Source organism: Oryx dammah, unplaced genomic scaffold (assembly GCF_014754425.2).
Source record: "Oryx dammah isolate SB20612 unplaced genomic scaffold, SCBI_Odam_1.1 HiC_scaffold_10, whole genome shotgun sequence".
Classification (NCBI taxonomy): Eukaryota; Metazoa; Chordata; class Mammalia; order Artiodactyla; family Bovidae; genus Oryx; species Oryx dammah.
In genome coordinates, this window is record NW_024070194.1 from 66,713,721 (window position 1) to 66,741,308 (window position 27,588).

Sequence of the window (27,588 nt, forward strand, 5' to 3'; positions counted from 1 at the left end):
TCTCAGTTTTTGTCTCAGCCCTTAACTTCAGTCACTCAGATGTAAGCCTTGTTTTATGTAGAGTTCATGTAGTTTGGCAGAGTTTTAAGTGAAGTTAAATTTGTAGCAAAGTTCTCTGAGTATTTCATTGGAGAAAGCCTAAGACCAAGCAGTTATGGAGTAATTTGTTCTAAAAACATGACTCGTGATACAGCAGTTAGTATGCTTGTATACTCTTAGAAATATCTAGTAATTATTTTTTTCCCTTTTCTAGCTCTTTATCTTGAAACCTTTTCCCTGAAAGGGCACCTTTAGTTAGGAACAAAGGAACCTTAGAAGTAAGTATTTTGACTGATGTAAGCTCTATACATTTTAGGAACAAATGATGAGAAAGAAACAAGCAATGCATCTCGATGCAAGATATGTCACAATGGTGGAGAATGCATATTACTACTGCAACCCACCTCCAGCTGAAAAAACAGTGAAAAAGAAACGTCCTCCTCTTCAGGAATATGTCCGGAAGCTTTTGTACAAAGATCTCTCCAAGGTTACCACCGAGAAGGTAAATTTTAATGAAATATAACAGTAGTCAACTTGAGATTCGTGGTAGTGCTGAGCTTATGTATTAATAACATTCAACCAAATTAATTCTTTTTCATCCTAATGATAATTGTTCTGATGCAGTTCACTGTCTTTGTAGCCTGCACCAAATTGTTTTAGGTCAAGGACATATATTTCAGTTTTCCTAAATCAACTCAGTTTATCAATTGCTTCAGTGCCCTACATAGTATAGATAAGAAATGTAAGTAATTTGCAGTGTTCAAATCTTGTAAATGGAGAAAGACAGTGGAGTGATTGATTCCATATAAGTCATCACTAGAGGGAATTTACGTGATGATACTTAGTTTATGGGACATATGTTTTGTTTTCCTTTCTAACCTAATTAAAATGGTAATTCTCTCTGTATTTACTGTTGATGCTGTGTGTATTTGAAACAATTACTTAGTCTCTGACATTGTAGTGGATTTACCTTTAAATATTTTGCTTCAGTACCAGTGTTCTTAACCTTTAGTAAGTTTTTGGAGGCCTGTGATCCTTTGACATTTAATGATTTTATCTCTGGACCTGACTGTATTTTCCTGGAAGAGGGTCTATAGCTTTCTTTAGATTCTCAGCAGGGGTCGATTTCCAGAAGAAATTAAGAACCATTGACCTACTCGCTTTAATTATTGTAGTTACCTCATTGGAGCCTTCACTTCTAAGAAAGACATGTTGAATAAACATTTCTTGGTCAGCTCAACAAGTTGAAAAAACATGGTATGGGGCTTTTTTCTTTTCAGGAAAAAAAGAAAAAAATTTCTGGACAGAGGAAACCTATGGATAAGAGGCAAGGAATAATACATGTGTTATAAGTGGCTGGGGTAGAAGGTGATGAGGAATGATAGTGCAATTTTGAACATCAAAACCACCTTCAGGGAGCCAGAGACAGTAGTTGTTTAAAAAAATAGGACTTGGAAGGGGCTTTAGAATTGGCAAAAGTTTGAAAAGTATGGAATGTTTATACATTTGAGATGACATTAACATTTCCATGGAAGCTGATACAAGAACATACTTAGTGCTTGAAAGCTGGATTGTGGATATAGAGTAGAGGTAAAAGGACAACTTTACAAGCTGCTAACAGAATCTATTTTCTTTCAGAATAAATGTGGAAAGAACTAGATGATAAGTAGAGCTCTGCTGATGATATCATTCCCAGTAGAGTTTTTTTTTAAGTAATAGCTAACTTCTTTGGGGTGCTTATAATGTGCCAGGCATGTTCCTATGTACTTCTCACACTTTAACTTGTCTAACCCTTAGAGCAGACTTATGCCCTAAGTGCCTGTCATCCCCGCTTTACAATGCAAGGAAACTGTCAGTCTTGATGTTGTGTCCCCATCTTACTACTTAAGTGGTCTTTTAACCAATTGATCTTTAGTTTATTTCCTTATTGGACATTTTTCATTTATATAAAGAAGTGTCTGAGATTATTTACATCAAATGATGCACAAAAGAAAACGTTATTTTTGTTAAGTCTTGGGTATTTCTTTCAGTGCCCTGAGTATGAGTGTATACTGTTAGCTTGATTGAAACCCTGGAAACTCTAGGAAATTTGAGGATATTATGAAAGGTAAAGGGAAAATGTGAATATATTTTGCCAATAATTAGAAAAATCTTATTTTTCCTATCTCTAAAATGAAGAGGCTGATAGGGAACCTCTAAAGTATTTTCCATTTCAAAAGTTCTGTGACTGTACAGTCATAATAAAATATCTGTATTATTGGATATGTTGGGCTACTTTGTGCTTATATTAGTAATTTAAATAAAATTCTCCTCATTTAGGTTTTGAGACAGATGAGAAAGTTACCTTGGCAGGATCAGGAAGTGAAAGACTATGTGATTTGTTGTATGATAAACATCTGGAACGTGAAATACAACAGCATTCACTGTGTAGCCAACCTCTTAGCAGGACTAGTGCTCTACCAGGAAGATGTTGGAATCCATGTTGTGGATGGAGTTTTAGAAGATATTCGATTAGGAATGGAGGTAACAAAGATTTGCACCAAATTGAAATCTGTGGACAATTCAGACAGCTTTTAAATCCTATTATTGAAAAATAAGGATTTGAAAACCTTCCTTTCCCCATATGATGTCATTTACTGTTACTCTTTTGGAAATAGTGATTTCTTAATAAACCCTACTTGTGTCAGATTTTCTAGTTTCCTGTCATGCTAATGCTAAAATATTTTTTGCCTCTTTTTCTCAATCCAGTTAAGGTTATTTTAGAAGAATATAGTAAATTTTTATTCTTTCTAGGTCACTCTTGGAGTTCATGTTATAGGAACTCATAAATTTATTAATTAGAAGAATTGATACTCACTTGATAAGAATTTCTGTAACCAGCTTGTTCTATAAGCTTGTTTCCTTAAAATTTATGGATTACAGAGAAAATAAGTTACAGAGGGCTGATAGGGAGAATTACATTTTAACTTTTTTCATAAACTTAATTCATTTAACAATTTAGTATTAAATTTAATATTTAACATGTTCTATTTACTAAAACATTTTAAAGATAGACATTTCCTGCAGAGATAAAAAAGGACACCTATTATTGGAAAAGAAAAAAAGAACCCATTGGTTTTTCTCTGTTCAGTGAGTGATGTTGTCAAGTGACAGAGATGATTTTTAGCTCTTCCCAAACACATTTCTGTTCATTAATGGAAATCTGCTTTTTTTTCTCTTCCTGCTTTAGGTTAATCAACCTAAATTTAATCAGAGACGTATCAGCAGTGCCAAGTTCTTGGGGGAACTTTATAATTACAGAATGGTGGAATCGGCTGTTATTTTTAGAACTCTTTATTCTTTTACTTCATTTGGTGTTAACTCTGATGGCTCTCCAAGTTCACTGGACCCTCCTGAGCACCTTTTCAGGATTAGACTGGTGTGCACTATTTTGGATACCTGTGGCCAGTACTTTGACAGAGGTTCCAGTAAACGAAAACTCGATTGCTTCCTAGTGTATTTTCAGGTATACAAATTAAAATATGTAGTTGGCCATCATGTAATGCATTGCTTGTGTTACAAAAATATTAAAGCAGTGGAAATTCCCTGGTGATTCAGTGGTTAGGACTCTACACTTTCACTGCAGAAGACCCAGATTCAATCTCTGGTTGGGGAATTAAGATCCTGCAAGCCACACAGTGCAACACGCACCCCCCCCCCAAAAAAAAAAAAATCAAGGAAAAAACCATTAGAGAAGAATGCTGTAGCATTCATATATTATGTATAAGATATATTCATAGATTAGATTTATTCTTGTAAGGCTGCTTACCTTTGGATATTTTAAATATGTGATGTGTTCTATCATAAATATTCTGATTGCATTTTAAGTTTTGTGATTAATCATTACTTTGGGAAGTTATTTTGGTGCAGTTTATAAATTTGGTATAGTATGGGTTATTTTTTTATTTGGTACAGAAATTCATGAATTAAGTGTAATGTTTTTACATTTGATGATAATCTTCTCATCTGTGTTCTGGTTTTATATCTAAGATTCATCTTAATTTTTTTTAAAGAGAAAAAAAAAATCCCATCATTAACACTACAAGAAATATTTATTCATTCTTTGTTAAACTCTTGGGTTGTGCTTTCCATGTCTTAAGTTACTTATGTTAACTTGTGATTTAGAGCAAATACAGTGTAAATTAAATCAGATACAAATACAGAGACATTTCTACAACTTCTCTGCAGTTTGTGTTCCAAAAGTTAGCTTGTAGCTTGGTTGTTTGGAATCCAGTCACTATTTCCCATTAAATGCAATGTTATAAGTGCTGTTAGGGGGGCTAGCTCCTTGAGTTCTTCAGATGTTACTCAAATAAAGTACCAGTGGTAGCATTCAGTTCTGTTTGATCACTCCTTTCTATATAATCTGTTTTTAGAATTGTTTTCATTTATCCATTGATGAAGAAAATAAATTTAAAACTACAACTTGAAGAATCAAAAATACATCCAAATAGTAGCTGGATTTAGGTGGGAGTAACTACTCTTTGGGGAAGAGCTGTTTTTTAACTTTCTTCTACCACTGTACCTTTGCATTAAAGGATAACTTGTTACCCCCTTTTTTTCTGAATTGATGAGCCAGCAATGGGGAGATGGTGTTGCAGATTTGTGACTCAGATTCCTTGTTGCATGGAAGGAATGCCTTAAGTTGGAGACAGCCTGTATTGAAAACAAATTTTGCTGCAGAATGTCAGCTGTCACTGTCAGTGTCCAAAAGCAGGGCTCCTTTGAGAAGAGTATCCTTCATTGCACTCACTCTGACATCACTGACAGAAAAGAGCCACTCAGAAGTAGGAAGAAACAAAAGTATTCTCCACATGATTAACAGCAGGACTGTGTGGCAAGGATATACTTAGAGCATGGAAGTAAGAAGTGGGTGAGGCCTGGGAGAGGTGGTCAGTGTATGCCACCTGAAATAGTGTCCAGTTATGTACTGGAAGTCAGATAGAAAGACCCCCTGCAGCAGTGCTTCTGAACTTCAGTGTGCACACACATTGCCTGAGGATATTTTTACAGTGCACATGCTGTGATTCAGCTGGCCTATGATGGGGGAGTCCTAGGATTCCATATGTCTAACAGGCTCTGAGTTCCCACACTTGGAATAGCAAAGAGAGTCGAACACGACTGAAGTGACTTAGCAGCAGCAGCAGAACAAATTGGAGAGGATGATTAAACAACCAGAGAAATAGCTGTTTATATACAAATAAATTTGTGGGTTGGGCTTTTTAGTTAAACTTGTACAGGTACAAAATAGAAGGAAGGAGCCAGGCTAGAATACGAGAGGGAATATATCTGAACAGTGCCATATACACAGTAGGTGTTCAATAAATGCTTGTTGATTTCTGATTTTTATATATTCAGTAACCCTGTCTTTAGATACTTGGACTCTTTAAAATATCAAAGCAAGTAGTATAGAGAAACATTTATCAAAACCATGGACTTAAGTTTGGTTGTTTTTGTAAAATTAAATACTTACTCCCTTTTTGGGGTGTGGGAATGGAGTTTGTGCCTGGTTTCAGTACCTGAAAATGTATTTGGTGTTTATAATTTTCCCTTGCTTTTAAAAAAGATTACGACAGATATAGTAAAAAAGTGTGTTTAAAGTTACCAAATGGCTTAGAAACAGACTAGATGGAGGGAAATAAATGTGTTATGATCATTGCTGTTGACCATTAATAAACATGTAGGTGTCTTGTTAGCTTAGTTGTTATAACTAGGTGAAGTCACAGTATAGATTATTATTTTAAATATTTTGTTATTAATTTCTTATAGCTAAATTTATTTTTCATTTGTTATCAGCGTTATGTTTGGTGGAAGAAAAGTTTGGAGGTTTGGACAAAAGACCATCCATTTCCTATTGACATAGATTACATGATCAGTGACACACTAGAACTGCTAAGACCAAAGATCAAACTCTGTAATTCTCTGGAAGAATCCATCAGGCAGGTACACGACTTGGAACGAGAATTCTTAATAAAACTAGGTAAGCAATTAATTACAGAGAGAAGGTAAAGATGATATTTGGCAGATTGTTTCCAGGATTTGCTTTATAATGTTTTCAGTTAGCTTTTACTTTTTGTATACTTTTAATTTTTTGATGCTGAGTGTTACATAATAGTGTTAGGTAAGACCTGGGTGGCTTACTTCTTCATTAAATAATCCCAAATTAGAGGAAAACAGTCATGTAAAACTTGAAACAAATGATGGTGATGGAAAAACAATCCTGTCAGCCTCTCTTAATTTTATAGTTTTTGGTTGCTAATTTAAAAGTCTACTTTTGATTAAAGCATCTCATATACGGTATATATTTTCAACAAACACTATTTCCTAAGACAGAGCAGGCTTGACACTATATAAAGGGAGTGCCGGTTAGAAGTTTGAAATTATCCTACAGAATTTCAGACCCTCATCACTGGGGGAGTTGTCTCTGTCTCTAAAGACTAGAGGACATGTGAGAAGCATGCTGCAGGAGAGTTGGTCTCTTTACTTTCTCAGTGTCCTTTGGCTATTGTTCTGGAAGAAGAATTGGTAAGGAACTGTATAAGCTGACTAGCCTTGCCAGTGGAAATAATTGGAATAAAGTGGGGCCTTTCCAGTGTGGTTTGCTTGCTGATAGTTCTTAGCATGTTGTAGTCATTTCAAAGTGACATGATTTCAGCCTACAAATTTAGCATTTTATTAGGAGATCCTTACCGTGACCAATTGAATAATTGTATACATTTACTATGTTGCTTATCTGAGAAACCACTTTCATGGCAAAGGCACTGGGTATTCTTTTCCTTTAAAACTTTTTTTTTCATATTACATCAGCATATTAATAGGGTTTCTTTCTCCAAGGCAAACCCTTTTTTGAAGAATGTGATTGCTGTTATCTATCTGAGCATTGCTTTAAAGATGCTACTGATTATGTAACTATTCACTTTCCTACTTACCAACTCATAAAGACACATGTGGTTCTTTTTGTTGTTTAACTTTGTCCCAAATAATCCACTTTCTTTTCCTTTTCAGATTTCTAATTGTATACAGTGATTATTTCAAGCAGATTGTTTATCTACTTGTTTATTTCATTTACTTTATATGCTTTGAAATAGTCTTAGTCTTGTTATCCAAAGACTTAAGAATGAATGGCACTCCCTATATAGTGGACATAAGGAAATACTAATTGGATACCCAATTTGGTAGCAGTAAAGAGAGCAGTATGATTTATACGTTATAAATCATAGAGCAAAGAATTAAAGAACTTGAGGCTTCCTTTGAAGAATCTGTCCTCCTTTAGAATGTGGAAAGGACAAAAATAGGCCATCATTTGCAAATGCAGTTCTAAAGATGGTGTCAACTAGGATCATTATGCTCCCAAGTAGACCCATTTTCCTTCTATTTTAGGGTCTAAATATCAGAGAGAAGATACACATGAATAAATGTATATTAAATCTATTTCCTTGCTAAACCATAAGATGATACAGCATCTTGCCTTTGGTAGTTTTTTGTTTTCAACCACTTGTAAATTTATTATCATTCTAATTTTATAGCAACCCAGTGCTAACTTAATAGAATTTTCTTATATTTAAAAAACCATTTTAATATTATTAAAAGTAATAAAAATGTTCATGACAGAAAATTTGAAGAATGCCAAGAAAACAAAAATCACTGTTATTTCGTATGCAAGGATAATCACATTATTAACATTTTGATGCATGTTCTGTTTAAAATTTTTTTCACATGTTTGCAGTTTTATAACTGGACTTTTTTCTATCTAATATATTTTGAAATTTTCTGACAAAATACTTTTCTAAATCTTTAATTTTAAAACAGCGGTCTATTTTCCTTTGTGTGAATGCATTAATTCTGTTGACATTTGGGTTATTGCTAATTTTGCATCACTATAAATAACATTGTTATTTTTGTGTGTATCTTGATTTTCTCAAGGTAGAATTACTAGCTCTGTGACATTCTCTTTAAGAACAAAACCAACATGGTAATAAGCAATGTAATATAACTCTGGTCTGGAAATTGTAGATTATATCATAAGGAACAGAAATGGAGGTAATAAAAATGAAAAAAGTCATATGAATAAATTGCTTATACAACAGAAGAGTATATTCCATAAATTAGAAATAAAATTAGCAGAACAAAATGCCCAGAAGTCATCCCAGTTAAATATAAAACAATTTAGTGTATGATGAAATAGGAGTCTTAAAATAGGATAAGAGCAACAGGTGAGCATTTGGGAGGAAAATTGATACAGAGCCACATCTTACATCATCAAACTCCAGATGTATTAAAGAGTTAAATATTTATTTTTAAAAAGTTAAAAATAGATCTGATCATCAGATATTTGGAGAGGTGTTAATTTTCCTAAATTTTAAAATGATACAGGAAAGCATGCATACGTTGACATATTTGGGTTTTAAGACTTTGGTACAATGGAAAAATAAGTTTGAAGTGAAAATAGCTCCTGTGCCAAGGTATCATCATTTACATAAAGAGCACAGGCAAACTGATGAAAGTAGAACACCCAATAGATGAATGAACGTAACATAATCTAATAAGTGAGGGCAAGAAGAGTTGGTATTTTTATTAAGTACTATCTGTTTCCCAAAATTAAAGTGGAAGGTATTGTTCATACTTGACCAAGGAGTTAGGTAACGCCCAAATCAAAACACTGGGTTAACCGATTGAGCCAGAATTCAAACTGCTCTTTCTGACATACTGGGTGTGTGGTGGAAATGCTCAGCATGTCTAGTTGAGCAAAGAAATAACAGATGGAAAACCATTTAGAAGAGAGGGAGTGATACAATTATTACTCTCTGTCAAGAAGAGGAAAACTGAGGCACCAAAGTAGCTCACATTCAAGAGAACAGTATTTGACTTTGGTCCAAGTACATTTCATTCTGACCCATACTGTAAACATTTTACTCTCTAGGTTTTACATTTTATTAACGCATGTCCTTTATATGTGCATTTTTATCTGCCTTGCTTATTTTAGACTGAGTGTGTCCTAGAGGTCAGCAACTGAATAGTTTATTATCCAGCTTAGCAAATGCAAAATATGTTTATAAACTCCTTTTGAAACTAACTTGCAATGCAAATGAAAATGTGTTAGAAATAGTAGTATTTTCCTTACAAATTATGGCTATCAAAACAAAGGTACTTACCATTACAGTTCTCCCCATGACATATATTTTAAAGTGGCTATAAAAAAGATGTAATGATATATTGCTGCTGCTGCTAAGTCGCATCAGTTGTGTCCGACTCTGTGCGACCCCATAGACAGCCTCCTACCAGGCTCCTCTGTCCCTGGGATTCTCCAGGCAAGAACACTGGAGTCGGTTGCCATTTCCTTCTCCAGTGCATGAAAGTGAAAAGTGAAAGTGAAGTCACTCAGTCTGTCTGACTCTTAGCAACCTCATGGACTACAGCCTACCAGTCTCCTCCATCCATGGGATTTTCCAGGCAAGAGTACTGGAGTGGGGTGCCATTGCCTTCTCCGAATGATATATTAGGTCATGTCAGTTTATCAGTACTGTGATATTTTTAGGTTTATATGGTCCTGATTTTTAATTTTTTGCCTTTGATAACATAAAAGCCCAGTATTTTGCTCCCGTTCAAATAAATACATGAATAAAATAGTGAGTTAGTGGTATCAATCGGAGACAGCAGCTTTTTCTATCAGTATTATTATATTTTTTCAAAATAGATCTCTCTGAGATTCATCCATCTCTCCTTACCTTTTTAATTTCCGAACTTGATTGTACCTGCTTTCATCACTTTGTAGTCTCTGTTTTTGTCAGTTCTTAATTAATTGCTTAGATTTAAGACATGAGTAATTTTTTGCTGTTGTTGATTGTGTTAGTTTTGCAAACTTTCTGGACTTCAGTATACCTCATAAAATGAGAGGGCTAAATCCCATCATTACTAAAGTTTCTGTCTGCTCTAATTGTGTAAGATTCTGTGAATAAACAGGGGTTTACTAAACACCTACTATGTATTTATCAATATATGGCCTCTAATAAGTTTTGAATATATAAAAGAAGTTTTTGGTTCTCAAGGCCTTATACTGTGACATAACATTTATTGAAATCATTAGAAAAACCATTGCATGGTGTATCTTGAAATGCAAATTTAAAGATCAGTTCTCCAAGTAGCTTTATCAATTCTATGATCAATCCTCCAAGTAGCTTTAGGAACAAGTAGAAGGAAAAGTAATACTCATTGAGTTTATTCAGGAAAGGAAACTTAGACTGAATTTGAAGAATGTATAGGATTTAAAAGAGCATATTGAAAGATATTCTATATTGAGAAGCAGTTTGATGAGTAGGACCCCAAGGAAATATGCTTTATGATACAGAGAGTCTGCCCCAACTACGGGAGAAGGCTTGATTAAGACTTGGAATTGTGGGGAAAAGTCAGATTATATGAGGCTGTGGAATGTGCACCTTCAAAGTAGAGTGTAGTTTGGAACTCAGATAATAACAAAGAAGAATTTACTAGGCAGTGAGATGTGGATGAACATGGGAAGTGGCCCATATTCACACCAGGGCGTTGCCTCTGGAGGAACACACTGTTAGGAAGGAAAAAACAGCTCTGTGATGACACACATTAGAAGTGTCACTGTGTATCTTCCTCCTCTGTCTTAATTTGCAGATATTCAAATTAAGAGCCAAATGTGATTTCTGCATTAAAGCAATGTAATTTTATTGTACCTTTAAGTTTTTAGAGATTCTTGAAATGCCACTTGATAAAATATGTGACCGTGGTTGCCTTGTGTGTGGCTAAAGCTGCACTATATGGGTTGCTGTTTGTTCATCTGAAACTCAGATAGTCTGAAGCTCTGAGGAAGTAAAAAAAATAATTGTGGGGTTTTTTAGTGTTTGTTTTTTTTTTTTTTTTGCTAGTTTTAAAGAAATGTATCTGTGCTCCTTTGTTGAAATAAAGGACTGTTTAGTTTTTTTAATGGTTCTTAAAATAGCTTTAAATTCTGTTCTTAATTTACTGAACTGAGAACACGTTGAATTATCTTCATATATACTTTAAATGGTATAATATTCACTTTGGAAAATTTGCCTTTATCTTGTTTTGTAATGTCTTTTTCTACTTTCTTCTCACTTCAAGGCCTCGTAAATGACAAAGACTCTAAAGATTCTATGACAGAAGGAGAAAATCTTGAAGAAGATGAAGAAGAAGAAGAAGGAGGAGCTGAAACAGAGGAACAATCTGGAAATGAAAGTGAAGTGAATGAGCCAGAGGAAGAGGTGATGACTTTTATTTATAGCAGATAGATAACATTTGTGCAAGAGTATTTGGGTTATATGAGCCAAAGTTTTCTTTATAAAAAAGATCTTCCTCTTAGTTTTATTAGAGTAAATGTAACTAGTAGTTTATGTCTATTATAAAACTGCTGGATTAATTAAGAGGGGTTTTTATGAGTAAGAAAATACTGATGATAGGATTTTTTAAAATTACTATTAAGAGCATTTTTAAAGAGCAGTTTTAGGTTTACAGCAAAATTAAGGGGAAGATAGCAAGATTTCCTGTATATCACCTTCTCCTATCTACTCACACAATCTCCCCCAATCAGCATCCCCCACCAAAGTGGTACATTTGTTAATAATTGATGAACCTACAGCAACACGTCATAATCACCCTAAGTCCGTCATTTACATTATGGTTGACTCTTTTTTTTTTTTTTTTTTTTTTTATGGTTGACTCTTGGTGGTATACTTTCTATGAGTTTAGGTAAAAGTATAGTGACATGTTAACCATCAGTATGGTTAGGATTTTTATTTAATAAGCAATTTGAAGACAAAAAATTATTTGATCTGCTCTGTAACTTAATCTCATTTTTGAGTGTGGACTTTTTAACCTATGGGTTTTATGAAGAAGTTGCTGACTAGATATTAATAACTTTGTTTTCCCCAGATCTGATAGCATAGGAAATCTGAAAATCATCATGTACCATCATCTTTGTTGTTACAAGTCTGTTAGGCCAGACCGTATGAAATGACTGTTCTACCATTTTGGACCTACCAAACTGTCATTTTTATATATGCTTCAACATAATAGTTCTAATTCTTTCCACTTTTTTTTTTTAAACCTGCTTTAAGTTTTAAAAATTCCACCTGAAAGACTGAGTGTCTGGGTTTGCTTCATCATTTGGAAGTAGACTGGGCAGTGAGTTAGGGATGTAGAAGACACTGTAACTGACTGGTTGGCTGATCATTGTTCAGCTGTATAATGAGTAAGTAAGGGTTTGTTATGCTGTTCTGTCTACATTAATATATATTTAAGTTAGAAAGTTAAGAAAATGGAAAGTCAGGTAAGAATTACAATAACATACTGATGAATAAAATGTATACCATGAAATTAGGACCTTTTCACTTTTTAAGCTTATAATATGACATCATGTGCATGGCTTTTTTGCTTGGGTGCTAAAAGCATTTAGGAGAGAGTGATCATTTAGAAGTGTGATTTTAATTAAATACTGAAAAAGTTTAAATGTATAATCAATACTTCTAATCAATACAGTTTTTTATGGAAATGGAATTTATTAAATTTTAAAGTTTTGATTCATAGTAAATAGAATGCAAATGTTTAGAGGTTATGAGTTGTTTAATGTATAAAGGAGTATAGATTATTTAAGGCATTCATAAGATAGCTTCATAAACTGGGTTATTTTTGGCTGTGCTGGGTCTTCATTGCTGCACATGGGCTTCTCTAGTTTGGTGAGCGGGGGGGTGTTCTCTGGTTCCAGTGCAACGGCTTCTCATCGTGATGGCTTCTCTTGTTGTTGAGTGCTGGCTTTAGTGTGCACAGGCTTCGTAGTTGCTGTGCTTGAGCTTAGTTGCTCCATAGCATATGGGATCTTCCCAGACCAGGGATCAAATTGGTGTCCCTTGCCTTACAAGGTGGATTCTTAACCAGTAGACCACCAGGGGAGCCCTAAACTAGATTTTTAAAAAGCTTCATTTAGCATGAAAGAAAAACGACCATGCATGCATACATGCTAAGTCGCTTTAGTTGTGTCCGACTCTTTGCGACCTTATGAATTATAGCCTTCCAGGCTTCTCTGTCCATGGGATTCTTCAGGCAAGTATGCTGGAGTGAGTTAAATGACCCATAATTTAAAGTAATTAAGATTTTCTGTAGTTAGAAGTAAAAATCCCTAAGTCTTTATTTCTATTAGCCCTGAGGGTCTGTAGCTATTAATGAACATTTTGTTTAATTTGACTACATAACAAATAGCTTCACTATTAAAAATGAATGATTGTATAAAAGGCAGCTTGTTTGTTTGGCTTTTTAAATTGGCTGGGCTTCCTGTGTGGCTCAGCTGGTAAAAGAATCCGCCTACAGTGTGGGAGACCTGGGTTTGTTCAATCCCTTGGTTGGGAAGATCCCCTGGAGAAGGGAAAGGCTATCCACTCCAGTATTCTAGCTTAGAGAATTCCATGGACTGTATACTCCATGGGATTGCAAAGAGTCGGACTTGACTGAAGGACTTTCACTTTAAATTTGGTTAGCATTTATAGGCAGTGGAAGTACATCTTTATATTGGGTTATTTTGCTACCACTTTCCCCCCAGTTTTATTGCGATATAGTTGATAATAACATTGCATTAGTTTGGTGTACATACAACAGTGATTTGATATATATATATATATATATATATATATATATAGAGAGAGAGAGAGAGAGAGAGAGAGAGAGGCAGAAATGATTACCATAAGTTTAGTTAACGTTCACCTCACATAGTTATAAATGTTTTTTTCTTGTAATGAGAACTATTAAGATCTACTCTCCTAGCAAACTTTAAACAGTACAGTATTGTCATCACTTTCTCTTTCCAACCTGACAGCTCCCCTAAAGTAGATATAAATAAGCTGATAAAAATTTAGAACTGGAATATGTTTCTATAATACATTTCTATGAAATAGATATTGCTATATTGCTTTTCTAAAAAATGAGGTCATAGAAACATTCAATTATATAATTTAAATTGGCTTATTATAACAACAAAAGGAAATAAGTGTTTTGTATATTTAGACTAATTTAGAGTAATTATTTAGACTAATATTCCATTTCGTACTTTTAGACTAATCTTATGGCTGTCTATGGATTTTGCACTAATTTGATAAAGAAACTAATAAATGAAACATCCTCATTAAATGTGTCATTAATGAATAGCTCATTTTCCTATAGATTCCTCATTTGAATACTTGTGATATTTTCTCCAAATGCATTTCAGCTTTTAAAAAGTGAACTTTATAATTTTAAAAATTGTATCATTTTAAACTATTTCTTTCTGGCTGTAAAGTGGATATTATACATAATATATGTGAATTTGCTAAATGGGAAAACAAATTCAACAGGATGACTCCTGAGTCTTGGCTGGGAGGAGATGTGAAAGGAGTATGGTTGGTTTATTTAAGAAATGGAATTTGGAATTGTTACTCTCCCACCCAGGACCACCCTTTCCCATGACTATCCTCCAAACATAGGAGAACATTTTTAGAGAGAGAAGATGGGTTGATTATAGTGAGGACAATGTGTAGAATATTCTATAAGCCTCGACTGAGAAAAGAATAGGGCTAAAGTGGAACTCTACAGAAACATTGTACTTTTCTTTTCCATCTTGTTCTGCAACTCTTCCAAGCTCCGGATGGCCTTTTGAAGTTATTCTTAACACCTCAGTTCAGTTCATTCACTCAGTTGTGTCCAACTCTTTGCGACCCCATGGACTGTAGCACGCCAGGCTTCTTGTCCATCATCATCTCCCAGCTGCTGCTGCTGCTAAGTCACTTCAGTCTTGTCCGACTCTGTGCAACCCCATAGATGGTAGCCCACCAGGCTCCCCCGTCCCTGGGATTCTCCAGGCAAGAACACTGGAGTGGGTTGCCATGTCCTTCTCCAAAGCGTGAAAGTGAAGTTGCTCAGTCGTGTCCTACCCTCAGTGACCCCATGGACTGCAGCCCTCCAGGCTCCTCCGTCCATGGGATTTTCTAGGCAAGAGTACTGGAATGGGGTGCCATTGCCTTCTCCACCATCTCCTAGAGTTTTCTCAAACTCATGTCCATTGAGTCGGTGATGACATCCAACTATCTCATCCTCTGTTGTCCCCTCTTCCTCCCACCTTCAACCTTTCCTAGTATCAGGGTCTTTTCCAATGAGTCAGTTCTTTGTATCGGGTGGCCAAAGTAATATAAAAATTGGTGAAAGAAAAAAATTCATGCATTTTAGCTTAGTTTTTGAATAGGAAGTATCTTTCCAGTGTTAAGAAATGATTATTTTTTTTTCCAAGAGCCAGTTGAAGTGCATTTCTATTGCAAATTTAATTTGGAAGTATAGAATTTTGTCAAAAAATTTAATGCATTTCTGTACTTTGCTCAGATATTTCCACTTCAGAAATTCTAAAAGTTTTCAAGCCTCTGTAAAGTATTAATAGTTTAGATTTTTGAAATTAATTGCTAGGTATACTAAGTGTATTATAACACATTTAAATCATTTGTTTTCTCATAGGAATTATTTCTCATTCACTTTATTTCTCTCAGCACAATGAGAAGCAGCTGGGTTTAGTGCAGTATTTTTTTTTTCCCCTTAACTTTTATGGAACAAAGTGGGAGTGAATTGTGTTGAAAGGTTCCTCAGATGGAATGCTGCCACTGTGTGGCTTTTTTTTTTTTTTTGGTTTTGGTTATGGTTTCGTTTTTGTCTCTCTTTGAAAATCTATTGGAGTTCTGCTCAGTCTTCCATTTGAAGAGGAATTTTGTCTGATAGACGAGGATGTCGGGGTACTGACAGGAGATAGGGGAGATATAATACTTGAAAGCCACCAGCAAAGGGAGTCAGAATGTCTAGCTTTTTGGCTTAAAAAAGCACGTGTCCTTGAGCAAGTCATTTAACTTTTCCAAGCATTAGTTTTTTCACATATAAAAATGAAGGCAATAAAGTTTATCTGTCCTTCTTCAGAACTGGGTGAGCAACAAAATGCTGTGAGAGTACACTCCACCCTGAGATGCTTTATGCAGTGAGATAACTTTATAAAATATAGTGTTATTGCTTTCAGATAGTAATGATGTTAAATTTGAATTGTCAGTTTTCATTGCAGAGTTACATGGGTATTAAAGAACCTCTGTGAGAAAAATCAGTCTCAAGTTTGTTAGGAAGGAGAAAAATATGAAAGGTGCAAGAAACTTGTTCCTTGTGGAATTCATGGATAAGTTTCTAAAAAGGATCTTTGTATTACTAGGTCAGTGGAAGATGTAAAATGGGTTTTTTAGCTACTGGTGTGTAGTAAGAGTTGCCAGCTGACTTTGCCTTACCATTCTAGGCAGACTGCATAAAAGGCTGAAACTGGAGAATAAGAAATAATTATACATAAATTTTAACATCTTTTTAAGGCATGTAAAGTTATTAGTAAAGTTTTTCAAAAGTTTTAATCTTCTACAAATATTAAACAATTTCAGGAGGGTTCTGATAATGATGATGATGAAGGAGAGGAGGAAGAGGAAGAGAATACAGATTATCTCACGGATTCAAATAAAGAGAATGAAACTGATGAAGAAAATACTGTACGTATCATTAAAACTTTGCTCTTTGAAATTGTTCATCATATTTCAATTTTAGCCACCAAGGTTTTGATTTTTGTGATTATTGAAATATTTCTTTAGAAATTCATTTTTGATTTATTTTCTTAGCTAAACACTTCTCTTTATTTGCAGGTTCTTTGAATATTTAATAATGTTATTATTTTACCTAACTCATTCCTTGACTTATGTTGAACAAGTTCCATACAGAAGGCTCTGCCATAGAAAACATTACAGTTAGAATTCCCAGTTTGAATTGTTTCTGTTTTGTTTTAATAAGGAGGTAATGATTAAAGGAGGTGGACTGAAACATGTACCTTGTGTAGAAGATGAGGACTTCATTCAAGCTCTGGATAAAATGATGCTAGAAAACCTTCAGGTATTAAATGTTGCTCTATTCCAAAGTACTTTAATATAAAATATTGCAGCACACTTGATTGTGATGGGAGAGTCTCTGCTCTCTAAACATTTACCTCTGCAGCAGCTTTTCCTAATTTAGGCAGTTTGAGGCTGCCAGTACTTCTGGCATCCTACATCCTGATTTGCTATGCTTCTTTGAAATAGAGTAGAAAAAATAAATGTTATCAGACTTGGAGCAGAGTAATTTCATTGTATCACCCTCTGCCTTTTCTCCTCTTTCTAAGACCCTTTACTTGCAGTTTGTTTAGGAGTCAAACTACAGAAGATTAGAATTTGGGGAAATTTACTTTAGCAAATTCTTTAGTTTGATTTATAATTTGAATAACTTGTATATAAATATCTGGAAGAATATTGGTTATTTGATGTTTAAAGTACTCATGATATTAAGATGCTAGATTTTATTAAAAGCTCCATCTTCCAGTGATTTAGGTAATTGTGTTTTATGTTTTTCTGTAGTTAGGAGTAAAATCCCATGAACTATTTACTTAAGCCCTATTTGTAGCTATTGTTAAGCCCTTTGGTGATTTGAGGGCTTTTGTCGTTGTAGTGGTAGGTGAAAGCTCCACGGAGTGGGCTCAGTGGAAAATGGAAAAGGGAGAAGTGAACATACTGGATACAGGTAGAGCTGACTTGAGAAGTTTTTACTAGAAAGAGGAAAAAAATGGGCATGTGGCTAGAGAAAGTCAGTTGAAAGAGGAGTGTTATGGAGTACATGCTGATGGAATAATCCTTTAGAGAAGATGGATTTTACTTTCATTGTCGCTACGAAGGCCAAAAGCTATGATAATGTATAAATTAGCAGTGCAGGTACATTAGTCTCAGGAACCAAAGGAACAGAATACTTTGGTAGAGTGCAAAGGAAGAGCCTTTTTCAGATGAGATAATCAGAGAAGACATCTCTGAGGTCATGACTTGTAGACAAGACAGGTAAAAAGGAACCATCTAGGTGAAAAATTATGATTAATGCAAAAACTATGTCAGATATGTCAGAGGTCCTGATCAGGGCAGAAAAGTACTTGTTTGAAAAACTTTAAAAAGGGCGCCAGTAGTAATAGAACATAGTCTGTCTGTGGGAGGGTCACAGCATGAGACAGGTAATTGGGAGTGGCACAGTCCTTTAAGGAGCTGGTTCAGACTGTGGGCTTCCCTGGTGGCTCAGAGGATGAAGCATCTGCCTGCAATGCCGGAGACCCAGGTTTAGTCCCTAGGTTGGGAAGATCCCCTGGAGAAGGAAATAGCAATCCACTCCAGTAGTCTTGCCTGGAGAACCCCATGGAGATAGCCTGGAGGGCTACAGGCCACGGGGTCACAAACAGTCGGACATGACTGAGTGACTTCACACACACACTCAGACTGTGTGTTAGTCGCTCAGTCATGTCCGACTCTTTGCAGCCCCACAGACTGTATCCCGCCAGGCTCCTCTGTTCACGGGATTCTCCAGGCAAAAATACTAGAGTGGCTTGCCATTCCCTTCTCCAGAGGGTCTTCCTAACCTAGGGATCAAACCCTGGTCTCCTGAGACAGGACTAAAAGCAGAGAGACTAACCAGGGGTGTGGTTAAAAGGCTGTGGTGGTAACCTAGCTGAAAGATAATGGTCATCTGTCTAGGAGACTGGCAGGGCACAGGGACAGAAGTCTGGATTTGAAAGCTATTTGGGAGGCAGAATGAACTGGATTTATTTGGTGCTTGCTTAGGTAGTAGTATGTGGGGCCCAAGGAGTCAAGGATGCCATCCAGTCTTGTGGCTTGGACCACTGGCTTGTCTCTAAGAAACAGGAGAGTGCGAGTAGGAGTTACACTTGGTAAGTTTGAGGAGCCTGTGAGGCGTCAGTGGAAATGTCTGGAGAGCAGAAGAGAAACATAAACAGAGCAGTTGTTAGAGTACTTTTAAAGCCATGGCAATAACTGGCTCATCCAGATGTAAAGTGTGGAGACAGAGGAGAAGCAGGTTCAGGGTTGAGCCCTGACAAACCCCAACATTTAGAAAAGGTGGGAAAGCTGATGAAGTGAAAGGCTTGGGAGATTTTGGTGTGGTTCCGTGGTCATCACTTACTGAGAGTTCTTAAGAAGCGAGCTGGAAGGGTGAGAGGATGTGATCAGAGAGGAGGGAAGTTTGAATTCACATTTTTGCAGTTGTGTTTATGTATAGGAGAAAACTTCATCCACTGTTAGGCCCTGATTTTAAATCATTATCAGATACCCAAAATGAACAGTTGTACAGACTTTTTCCTTTTGCTAAAAATCATAGGAAGACACAGTATTGTAAAGACATAATTTCTCCATAAGTCATGTCCTTAAATTTCATGCAGTCCTCATTCTGTCCCATCAGGGAAATTGGGGGATGGGGTAAGGGTTGGAGGAAGAGAAGAACAGGGACATGGATGTAGAATGAACCTAATAAAATTATTCTTAAATTCTTAATAACTGAACAGTTAAGAAACTTGTAGAAGTGACATACAAGATAATAAAACATTTTAAACATACAACAGTAGTTTGGTACAGAAATGAATAGATTAATCAAACAGAGGAGGGTCCAAAATAGACCTTGCATTGCATTGCGTGTGTACTCGGTTATGTGTGACTCTTTGAGACCCCATGGACTGTAGCCCACCAGGCTCCTCTGTCCATGGGATTTTCCAGGCAAGAATACTGGAGTGAGTTGCCAGAATCTAAAATAGAACATGGCAGTTTAATCTTGATGAAGTTAACATCTCAAATGATGTGAAGGAAAATGGTATCTTCAACAAATGGTCAATAAAAAATAAAGCTGGATTTCTGTTTTTAATTTCCACCCCATAATTAATTGCAAATCTCTCAAATAATTTTAATGATTGTAAAGACTGTTGAGCACTGCACTGACTTTATGTTTATTCTTCATACAGTGCTGTTAGCTGTTAGATACTGTTCGTATTCCCATGTTTCAGTTAAAGGAACAGGCTTAGAAAAACAAAAAAAAAATTGCTTAAAGTGAAAGAGTAGTGAGTGGTGCAGTCTTTTATCAACCATTTGTTACACTACTTTCCAGCACGAAATGCCATAGAAATCTTTTTAGAAATAACTAACCAGGAGAAAAAAATCTACAGCTGACACAACACAAGAGTCAGTATCTGTACTGAGCTAAAGTGATTGTACAAACCAATGAGAAGAGATGAATGACTCATTTTGTTGTTGTTAGAATTATAGTGCTAAAGCTCACTGATAATCAAATGACAAGCAAACTAAGAAGGGCCTTTTTATCGGGTCATAAAATATTAAGATTTAAAAAGTGATGGTACCTGTTGTGGTTAAGTGTGGGTAAACATCTATACTTGGTAAATGTAAGTGAGTCCAGCCTTTTTTAGAGAGAAATTTAGTAAACCTGTCAGAATGACTTGCCATTTGATCTAAAAGTGTACCCTTAATAGTCTCTCAAGTGCATGAAAAGTGTGACACTGTAATAGAAATAAAAAGTCTAAGCTGTCAGTAGAGGGCCAATAAAATAATTAGCTCTGTACTAGATGCCCAAGGTAAAGAATCTAAAAGAAGAAGAAACATGTATGTTTAGTATAGAATAATATTCATCATGGTTGCTCCTGTTTATATGTGTTGTATGTGTCACATATATATATGTTCATATATGTATATATGCAAGAAAAAATCTGCAAGGACGTGACCCATTGTTAATAATTGTTGCGTCTTAGAGTCAGGCAGAGGGAGATAGCTGTAGGAATTGGTATGGACACATTTGCTAATATATTTTTTTATTAGTTTATGAAGAGGATATGTTATTTTTATAATCAGGAAAGAAAGATAATTTACATATCAAAGTTCCTCTGACATGATTGTTTCAAATTTTAAGTTAAAAAATCTTTATAAATAATCTTATGAACCTGGGAGAACTTCAGCCAAATTCTAACAGTTGGAGCTGAGAAATCAAAAACAATAAAACCTTACACCTTTATTACCATTTTGCTGCTTTGCAAGTCTCTTGCAAATATGGTACCTATATCAAAAGAGTATTTAAATGGCAGTAAAGAAGTTTTAATACCTTCATGCCCTTTCAGCATTACTTGCTTAGATTTGAAGTATCATGTTCATCTCTTTCCTTATTCGTGCTCCATTCATTCAGACTTAGAAAATTATTTGCAGTTCCCTGAATGCACCTGCTGTTTCAATCTTTGCTTTTGCACCTGTTCTTCCACTGTCTAAATTCTCTGTGTATCCCCCAAACTGCTCTTTTACCATCTGGTTGGAAGAAGGCCTGTGAAGTCTTTAACTTTCTCAAATGTCCTGTCTTCATTCAACCTTTTGTGAAATCTCAGCACCCACCCACTCTGAACCAGTCGTATGTAGTCAGTCTGTTGTACACGTTATACACAACTCAGATGAATCGTAATTAATTTCTCTTTCTTACTTAACAAGCTTATGAGCTCTTTGAGGATAGAGATTATCTTTTTAATACTAGTGTCTCCAAGCTGAACACGTAGTAAGTCATCCATCAATGAAGATTTGTTTTAATAATTGTTGATAAATCCAGTGTAAATGTTAAAAAGAATTGATACTAACAAGTAGGAAGTTATCTGTTCACTCTTAAATACTGAGCTCTGACCGCATGTGCTCACAGCAGGAAACACCAGAGAAAGGGCACAGTGATGAACCCATCGGTCAGGTAGGGGTTCTCATAGGTAAGGAGGCGGTTGTGGCCCATGATAATTACAAAGGAAGATGTGCGCTCTGAGGGTGAATGAAAGGACACAGTGTACTCAGACAGGACTGGAGAACCTACAGCACTGTGTGTTTGAGTTTGGGAGAGGCCTGACCCATCAGCAGGAGCCAAATTGTATCCTAAGGGATGTGTGCAGGTGGGGGGCAACTCTGGTTTCAGAAAGATTACTTGGCTCTAATGACTGTTCCAAAATATATAGCACTGAAGGAATTACAAACAATTTATTGGGCTGTTTACATTTTTTTCATTTCTGTCTTTAAGCAACGAAGTGGCGAATCTGTTAAAGTGCACCAACTTGATGTTGCCATTCCCTTGCACCTCAAAAGCCAGCTGAGGAAAGGACCCCCACTTGGTGGTGGGGAGGGAGAGACAGAGTCTGCAGACACAATGCCATTTGTCATGTTAACCCGAAAAGGCAATAAGCAACAGGTGAGAATCTGTCCGCAGTGTATTCCCAGTTCATTGGTAGTTCTAAGTGTAAGTGGTAACTTTGTTTTATAGGTTCTTGCTTACAGGGGGAAAAGACTGTTATTCAGTGGTAGAAATAATTTTATCTGTTATGTGCACAGAAGACACATGTAACTTCCATCAAATAGATGGGTGTTTTTTAATGGAAAGAACGTTTAAAATTTAAGTCATATGCATTTGTTAGAAGATACACATACTGACTTTCAGTAGGAAGGTTTCATCAGTAAGCTTACAGTGAGGAAGGAAAGGAGGGTGATGGCAGATAATCTTAAAAAAAAAAATGCTCACTTGCCAAATGGCTTTTGGGAAAAAAAAAAACAAAAACATTGTTTTCTGACCCCTGATCCTTCTCCTCCATTCTCCTTAAACCACCTCCTCTTTCTTTACCTTATCTCACAGATGGCCCTCACAATTATTCCCCTGTCTACTAAGCTATCACTTTGATTCATACATTCAGTCCTCAAATATTATTTGTCTGCTCTGCCAAATACCAGCCCAAGTGTGAGGCTACGGTGATGAACAGGATGTAGCCCCTGGCCATGTGAGCACACACCAGCTGAGGGAGAGAGACAAGCATAATATTACATTTGCTGATTGTGGAAAGTGCCCTGAAGGAAATGGAGCCCGGCTCCCAGATCTAACTCGAGGATACATCATTTATTACTAGTTCTGTTAAAAAAAAAAAATTCATACTTAATTATTTCTGAGTTCAAGCTGCCTCTTAGAGTTGATGGAATCTTAGGATAATTGACAGCATTTTTTTCTATTTTAGTGGTATGTAAAATAATGGTGATCTTATAATTAACAGAAGCATCTATGAAATATGGTGGCTAGAACAGCTTGTCAGACCAGTCTGATACCTGGTTCCCACGTTCATTTAAATTGTCATTTAACAGCTACTTATTGTTGACTTGTTATGTACCAGGCACTGTTCACGCGCAGAAATATAGCAGTCAACCAAGTCCCTCCTCTCTTCGGAGCTTTCATTCTAGTATTGAGAGGCAGACAAGAAATAATGTCAGGTTGAGGGCAATGCTCTGTTGGAAAATAAAGCAAGTTAAGAGGATAGGAGACTGAGGTGGGGAGGAGGTGATGAGAAGGAGACTGCTGTTGTAGAGGGTGACCAAAGAAGGCCCGGAATATCCTCTGTGACGCAAGGGACATTCTGTTCCCTCCCTTCTAGAACAGGCTGAAGGAGATGGTGCCTACCTTCATCTTCTATCTCTGCTTTGTCAGGTAATTTCTTGTTACTCAAAAGATCAAAGTTGTAGAGCATACCATCATTTTGCTGTGGTGCCAATAAGTCTTGAGATGTGAAAGCTGAGTACCAGTTAGGATCACATAATGGAGGGCTGGGAACAGGCTTTCCATCATGACTCGCGTGTACATAGTTAACTTGACTTCGCTTCTGAGCACTGCTGAATCTTTGTCAGATATTCTTCATAAATCCATAAAGTCAATAGGACTTTCCTTTGTCCTAGACTTTAGTGTTATCAAGGTTTTACAAAAGCTCCCTACTTTCTCACCTTCAGGCCAGAGTTGAGCCCTGACATTTCCCTTCTCCCTCATTCTCTACCCAGTCCCCAGAAAAATAAGGGTTTGTTTTTGATCAAGACCCTAGACTTGGTGCTGGAGTCTTTGTAAAACTACACTTCTCAGCACTTGGAACTGCTGGTTCACCATGGCTCGCAGGATTCTCAAAGTCCAGAGTTTCTGCTTTTCTTTTCTAGGGATAACTTAGTTCTCTGAGCAGACTTTTCCCGTTTTGTTTTGTTTTCTTTTTTAATAATTGTCAAGGGCAGTACATGACAACTTCAGTTCCATAGGCTGAACTGTCACATGGGAATTGATTCCTATTCCTGTACAGTTCCTGAACTTTCTTTGCTACATTGACACATTTACTGAGCCTTGATTTTTCTTATTTAAAAGGAGCTTTAGGAATATCTTTCTGTGAAGATCAACTTGTTCAGTCACCCAGTTGCATCTGACTCTTTGTTACCCCATGGACACCAGGCCTCCATGTCCCTCATCTTCTCCTGGAGTTTGCCCAAGTTCATGCTCATTACATCGGTGATGGCGTCCAGCTATCTCATCCTCTGATGCCCTCTTCTTCTGCTCTCCATCTTTCCCAGCATTAGGGACTTTTCCAGTGAGTCGTCTGTTCACATCAGATGACCAAAGTACTGGAGCTTCAGCTTCAGCATCAGTCCTTCCAGTGAATATTCAGGGTTGATCTCCCTTAAGATTGACTGATTTGATCTTCTTGCTGTTCAAGGGACTTTCAGGAGTCTTCTCCAGCACCACAGTTCGAAGGTATCGATTCTTTGGCATTCTTCCTTCTTTACAGTCCAGCTCTCTCAACTGTACGTGACCACTGAGACAATGATAGCCTTGACTACAGACCTTTGTCATCAGAGTAATGTCTCTGCTTATTAACAGACTGTCTAGGTTTGTCATCATTTTCCTGTCAAGAAGCAATCGTCTTCTGATTTCATGGCTGCAGTCACTGTCCGCAGTGATTTTGGAGACCAAGAACAGGAAATCTGTCACTCCTTCCACCTTTTCAACTTCTCTTTGCCATGCGGTAATGGGGCCAGATGCCATGATCTTAGTTTAATATTTACTCTTAAGCTGGCTCTTTCACTCTCATCAAGAGGCTCTCTAGTTCCTCTTCGCTTTCTGCCATTAGTGGTATCATCCACATATCTGAGGTTGTTGATGTTTCTCCCACCTATCTTTTAATTCCAGCTTGTAATTCATCCATCCCGGCAACTCTCATGATGTGTTCAGCGTATGGTTAAACAAACAGGGTGACAGCAGACAGCCCTGTCATAGTCCTTTCTCAATCTTGTATGGATCAGTTGTTCCATACAGGGTTCTAGCTGTTGCTTCTTAACTGCATGCAGGTTTCTCAAGAGACAGCTAAAATGATCTGTTATTCCCATCTCTCTAAGGGCTTTCCACAGTTTGTCGTAATCCACATAGTCAAACACTTTAGCGTTGTCGATGACACAGATGTTTTTCTGAAATTCCGTTGCTTTCTCTGTTTAATCCAGCGAATATTGGTGATTTGATCTCGTATTTCTTATCCTTTTTTAACCCCAGTTTGGACATCTGGAAGTTCTTCATTTGCATAATGCTGAAGCCTACCATGTAAGATTTTAAGCATGACCTTACTAGCATGGGAGATGAGTGCAATTATCTGATGGTTAGCACATTGTTTGGTACTACCCTTCTTGGGGATTGGGATCAAGGATTAATCTTTTCCAGTCCTGTGGCTACTGCTGGGTCTTCCGGATTTGCTGATGTAATAAATGTAAAACCTTGATGGCATCATCCTTTAGGGATTTGAATAGTTCTGCTAGAATTTCATCGCATCCACTGGATTTATTAACAGTAGTGCTTCTTAAGGCCCACTTGACTTCCTACTCTAGAATGTCTGGCTCTGGGTGACTAACCACACCATCATAGTAATCCAGTTCATTAAGATCTTTTTTTATACAGCTTTTCCATGTATCCTTTCCATCTCTTCTTGATCTCTTCAGTGTCTACTAGGTCTCTACCGTTTTTATCCTTTATTGTGCCCATCTTTGGACAGAATGTTCCCTTGCTGTTTCCAGTTTTTCTGAAGAGATATCTACATCTTTCCCCTTTGGTTGTATTCCTTTGTTATTAAACATTGTTCATTGAAGAAGGCCTTCTTAGCTCTTCCAGCTATTTTTTGGAACTCTACTTTTAATTGGATGTACTTTTCCCTCTCTCCCTTGCTTTTCGTTTCTTTGTTTTTCCACTATTTGTAAAGCCTCCTCAGATAACCACTTTGCCTTCTTGCTTTTCTTTTTGTTCGGGGTGGTTTTGTTTGCCACTTCCTGTACAGTATTACAACCTCTGTCCATAGTTCTTCAGGCACACTGTTAACAAGATCTAGTCCCTTGAATCTATTCATTACCTCTACTATGAATTCATACAGGATTTGACTTAGGTTATACTTGGCTGGCCTATTGTTTTTCCCAGTTTTCTTTACTTTAAGCCTGAGTTTTGGTGTGAGAAGCTGATGATCTGAGCCAGACTCAGCTCCAGGTCTTGTTTGTGCTGATTGTATAGAGCTTCTCCATCTTCAGCTACACAGAATGTAATCAGTTTGACTTTGCTATTGACCATTTGGTGATGTCCATGTGTAAAGTCGTCTCTTGTGTTGTTGAAAAAGGGTATTTACTATGACTGGTGCATTCTCTTGGCAGAATTCAGTTAAGCTTTGCCTTGCTTCATTTTGTTCTCCAAAGCCAAACTTACCTATTACTCCAAGTATGTCTTGACTTTGTACTTTTGCATTCCAATCCCCAGTGATGAATAGAATACCTTTTTTAGGTGTTAGTTCTAGGAAGTCTTCTAGATCTTCATAGAACTGATTAACTTCAGCTTCTTCAGCATCGGTGGTAGGGGCATAGACTTGGATTACTGTAATGTTGAATGGCTTGCCTTGGAAATGAACCGAGATTATTGTCATTTTTGAGGTTGTACCCAAGTACAGTGTTTCGGACTCTTGTTGATTATGAGGGCTACTCTGTTTCTTCTATGGGATTCTTGCCCACAGTAGTAGATATGATGGTCATCTGAATTAAATTAGTCCATTCTCATCCATCTTAGTTCGCTGATTCCTAGGATGTCTATGTTTATTCTTACCATCTCCTTAACCATATCCAGTTTTCTTGATTCATGGACCTAACACTCCAGGTTCCTATACAATACTGTTCTTTGCAGCATCGGATTTTACTTTTATCACCAGACGCATCCACAACTGAGTATCGTATCTGCTTTGGCCCAACTGCTTCATTCATTCTGGGGCTATTGGTAAGTCTCTGCTCTTCCCCAGTAGCGTATTGGACACCTTCAGACCTGGGGGACTTATCTTTTGGTGTCATATCTTTTTGGCCTTTTATACAGTTCATGAGGTTCTCAGCAGGTATACTAGGGTGGTATAACCTGGGTATAACTAGGTATAACCAGGTCTGCCATTCCTTCCTCCAGTGGATCACGATTTGTCAGAACCCTCTGCTGTGACCTGTCCATCTTGGGTGGTCCCGCGTGGCGTGGCTCACAGCTTTGAGTTATGTAAGCCCCTTCACCACAACAAGGCAGTGATCCATGAAGGGGGATGATCAACTCACACAACAATAAGTAATCAGTTTTCTTCATTCATCCCTCTGTTTCCTGAGGCACATATGAAAAATTCACAATACCTGTGTCAGTTTGCACACCCTTTTGATCTTTTTAGAATGTGTAGGCATAAAATTAAAACCTACCTTCAGAAACTTTTGAGCTTTGAAAAGTAAATTCATT

General features: G+C 36.7%; 1 protein-coding gene across 1 annotated transcript in view; it reads left to right on the plus strand.

Moving 5' to 3' along the window:
• Positions 1 to 27,588, plus strand: part of UPF2 (UPF2 regulator of nonsense mediated mRNA decay) — a 94,417-nt gene that overhangs the window by 58,431 nt on the left and 8,398 nt on the right. Inside the window, exons 12-19 of the mRNA XM_040248482.1 lie at positions 356 to 541; positions 2,359 to 2,562; positions 3,269 to 3,544; positions 5,875 to 6,058; positions 11,188 to 11,327; positions 16,536 to 16,640; positions 16,936 to 17,034; positions 22,042 to 22,209. Coding sequence (XP_040104416.1) covers positions 356 to 541; positions 2,359 to 2,562; positions 3,269 to 3,544; positions 5,875 to 6,058; positions 11,188 to 11,327; positions 16,536 to 16,640; positions 16,936 to 17,034; positions 22,042 to 22,209 — 1,362 coding nt within the window. The remainder of the gene's footprint in view (positions 1 to 355; positions 542 to 2,358; positions 2,563 to 3,268; positions 3,545 to 5,874; positions 6,059 to 11,187; positions 11,328 to 16,535; positions 16,641 to 16,935; positions 17,035 to 22,041; positions 22,210 to 27,588) is intronic.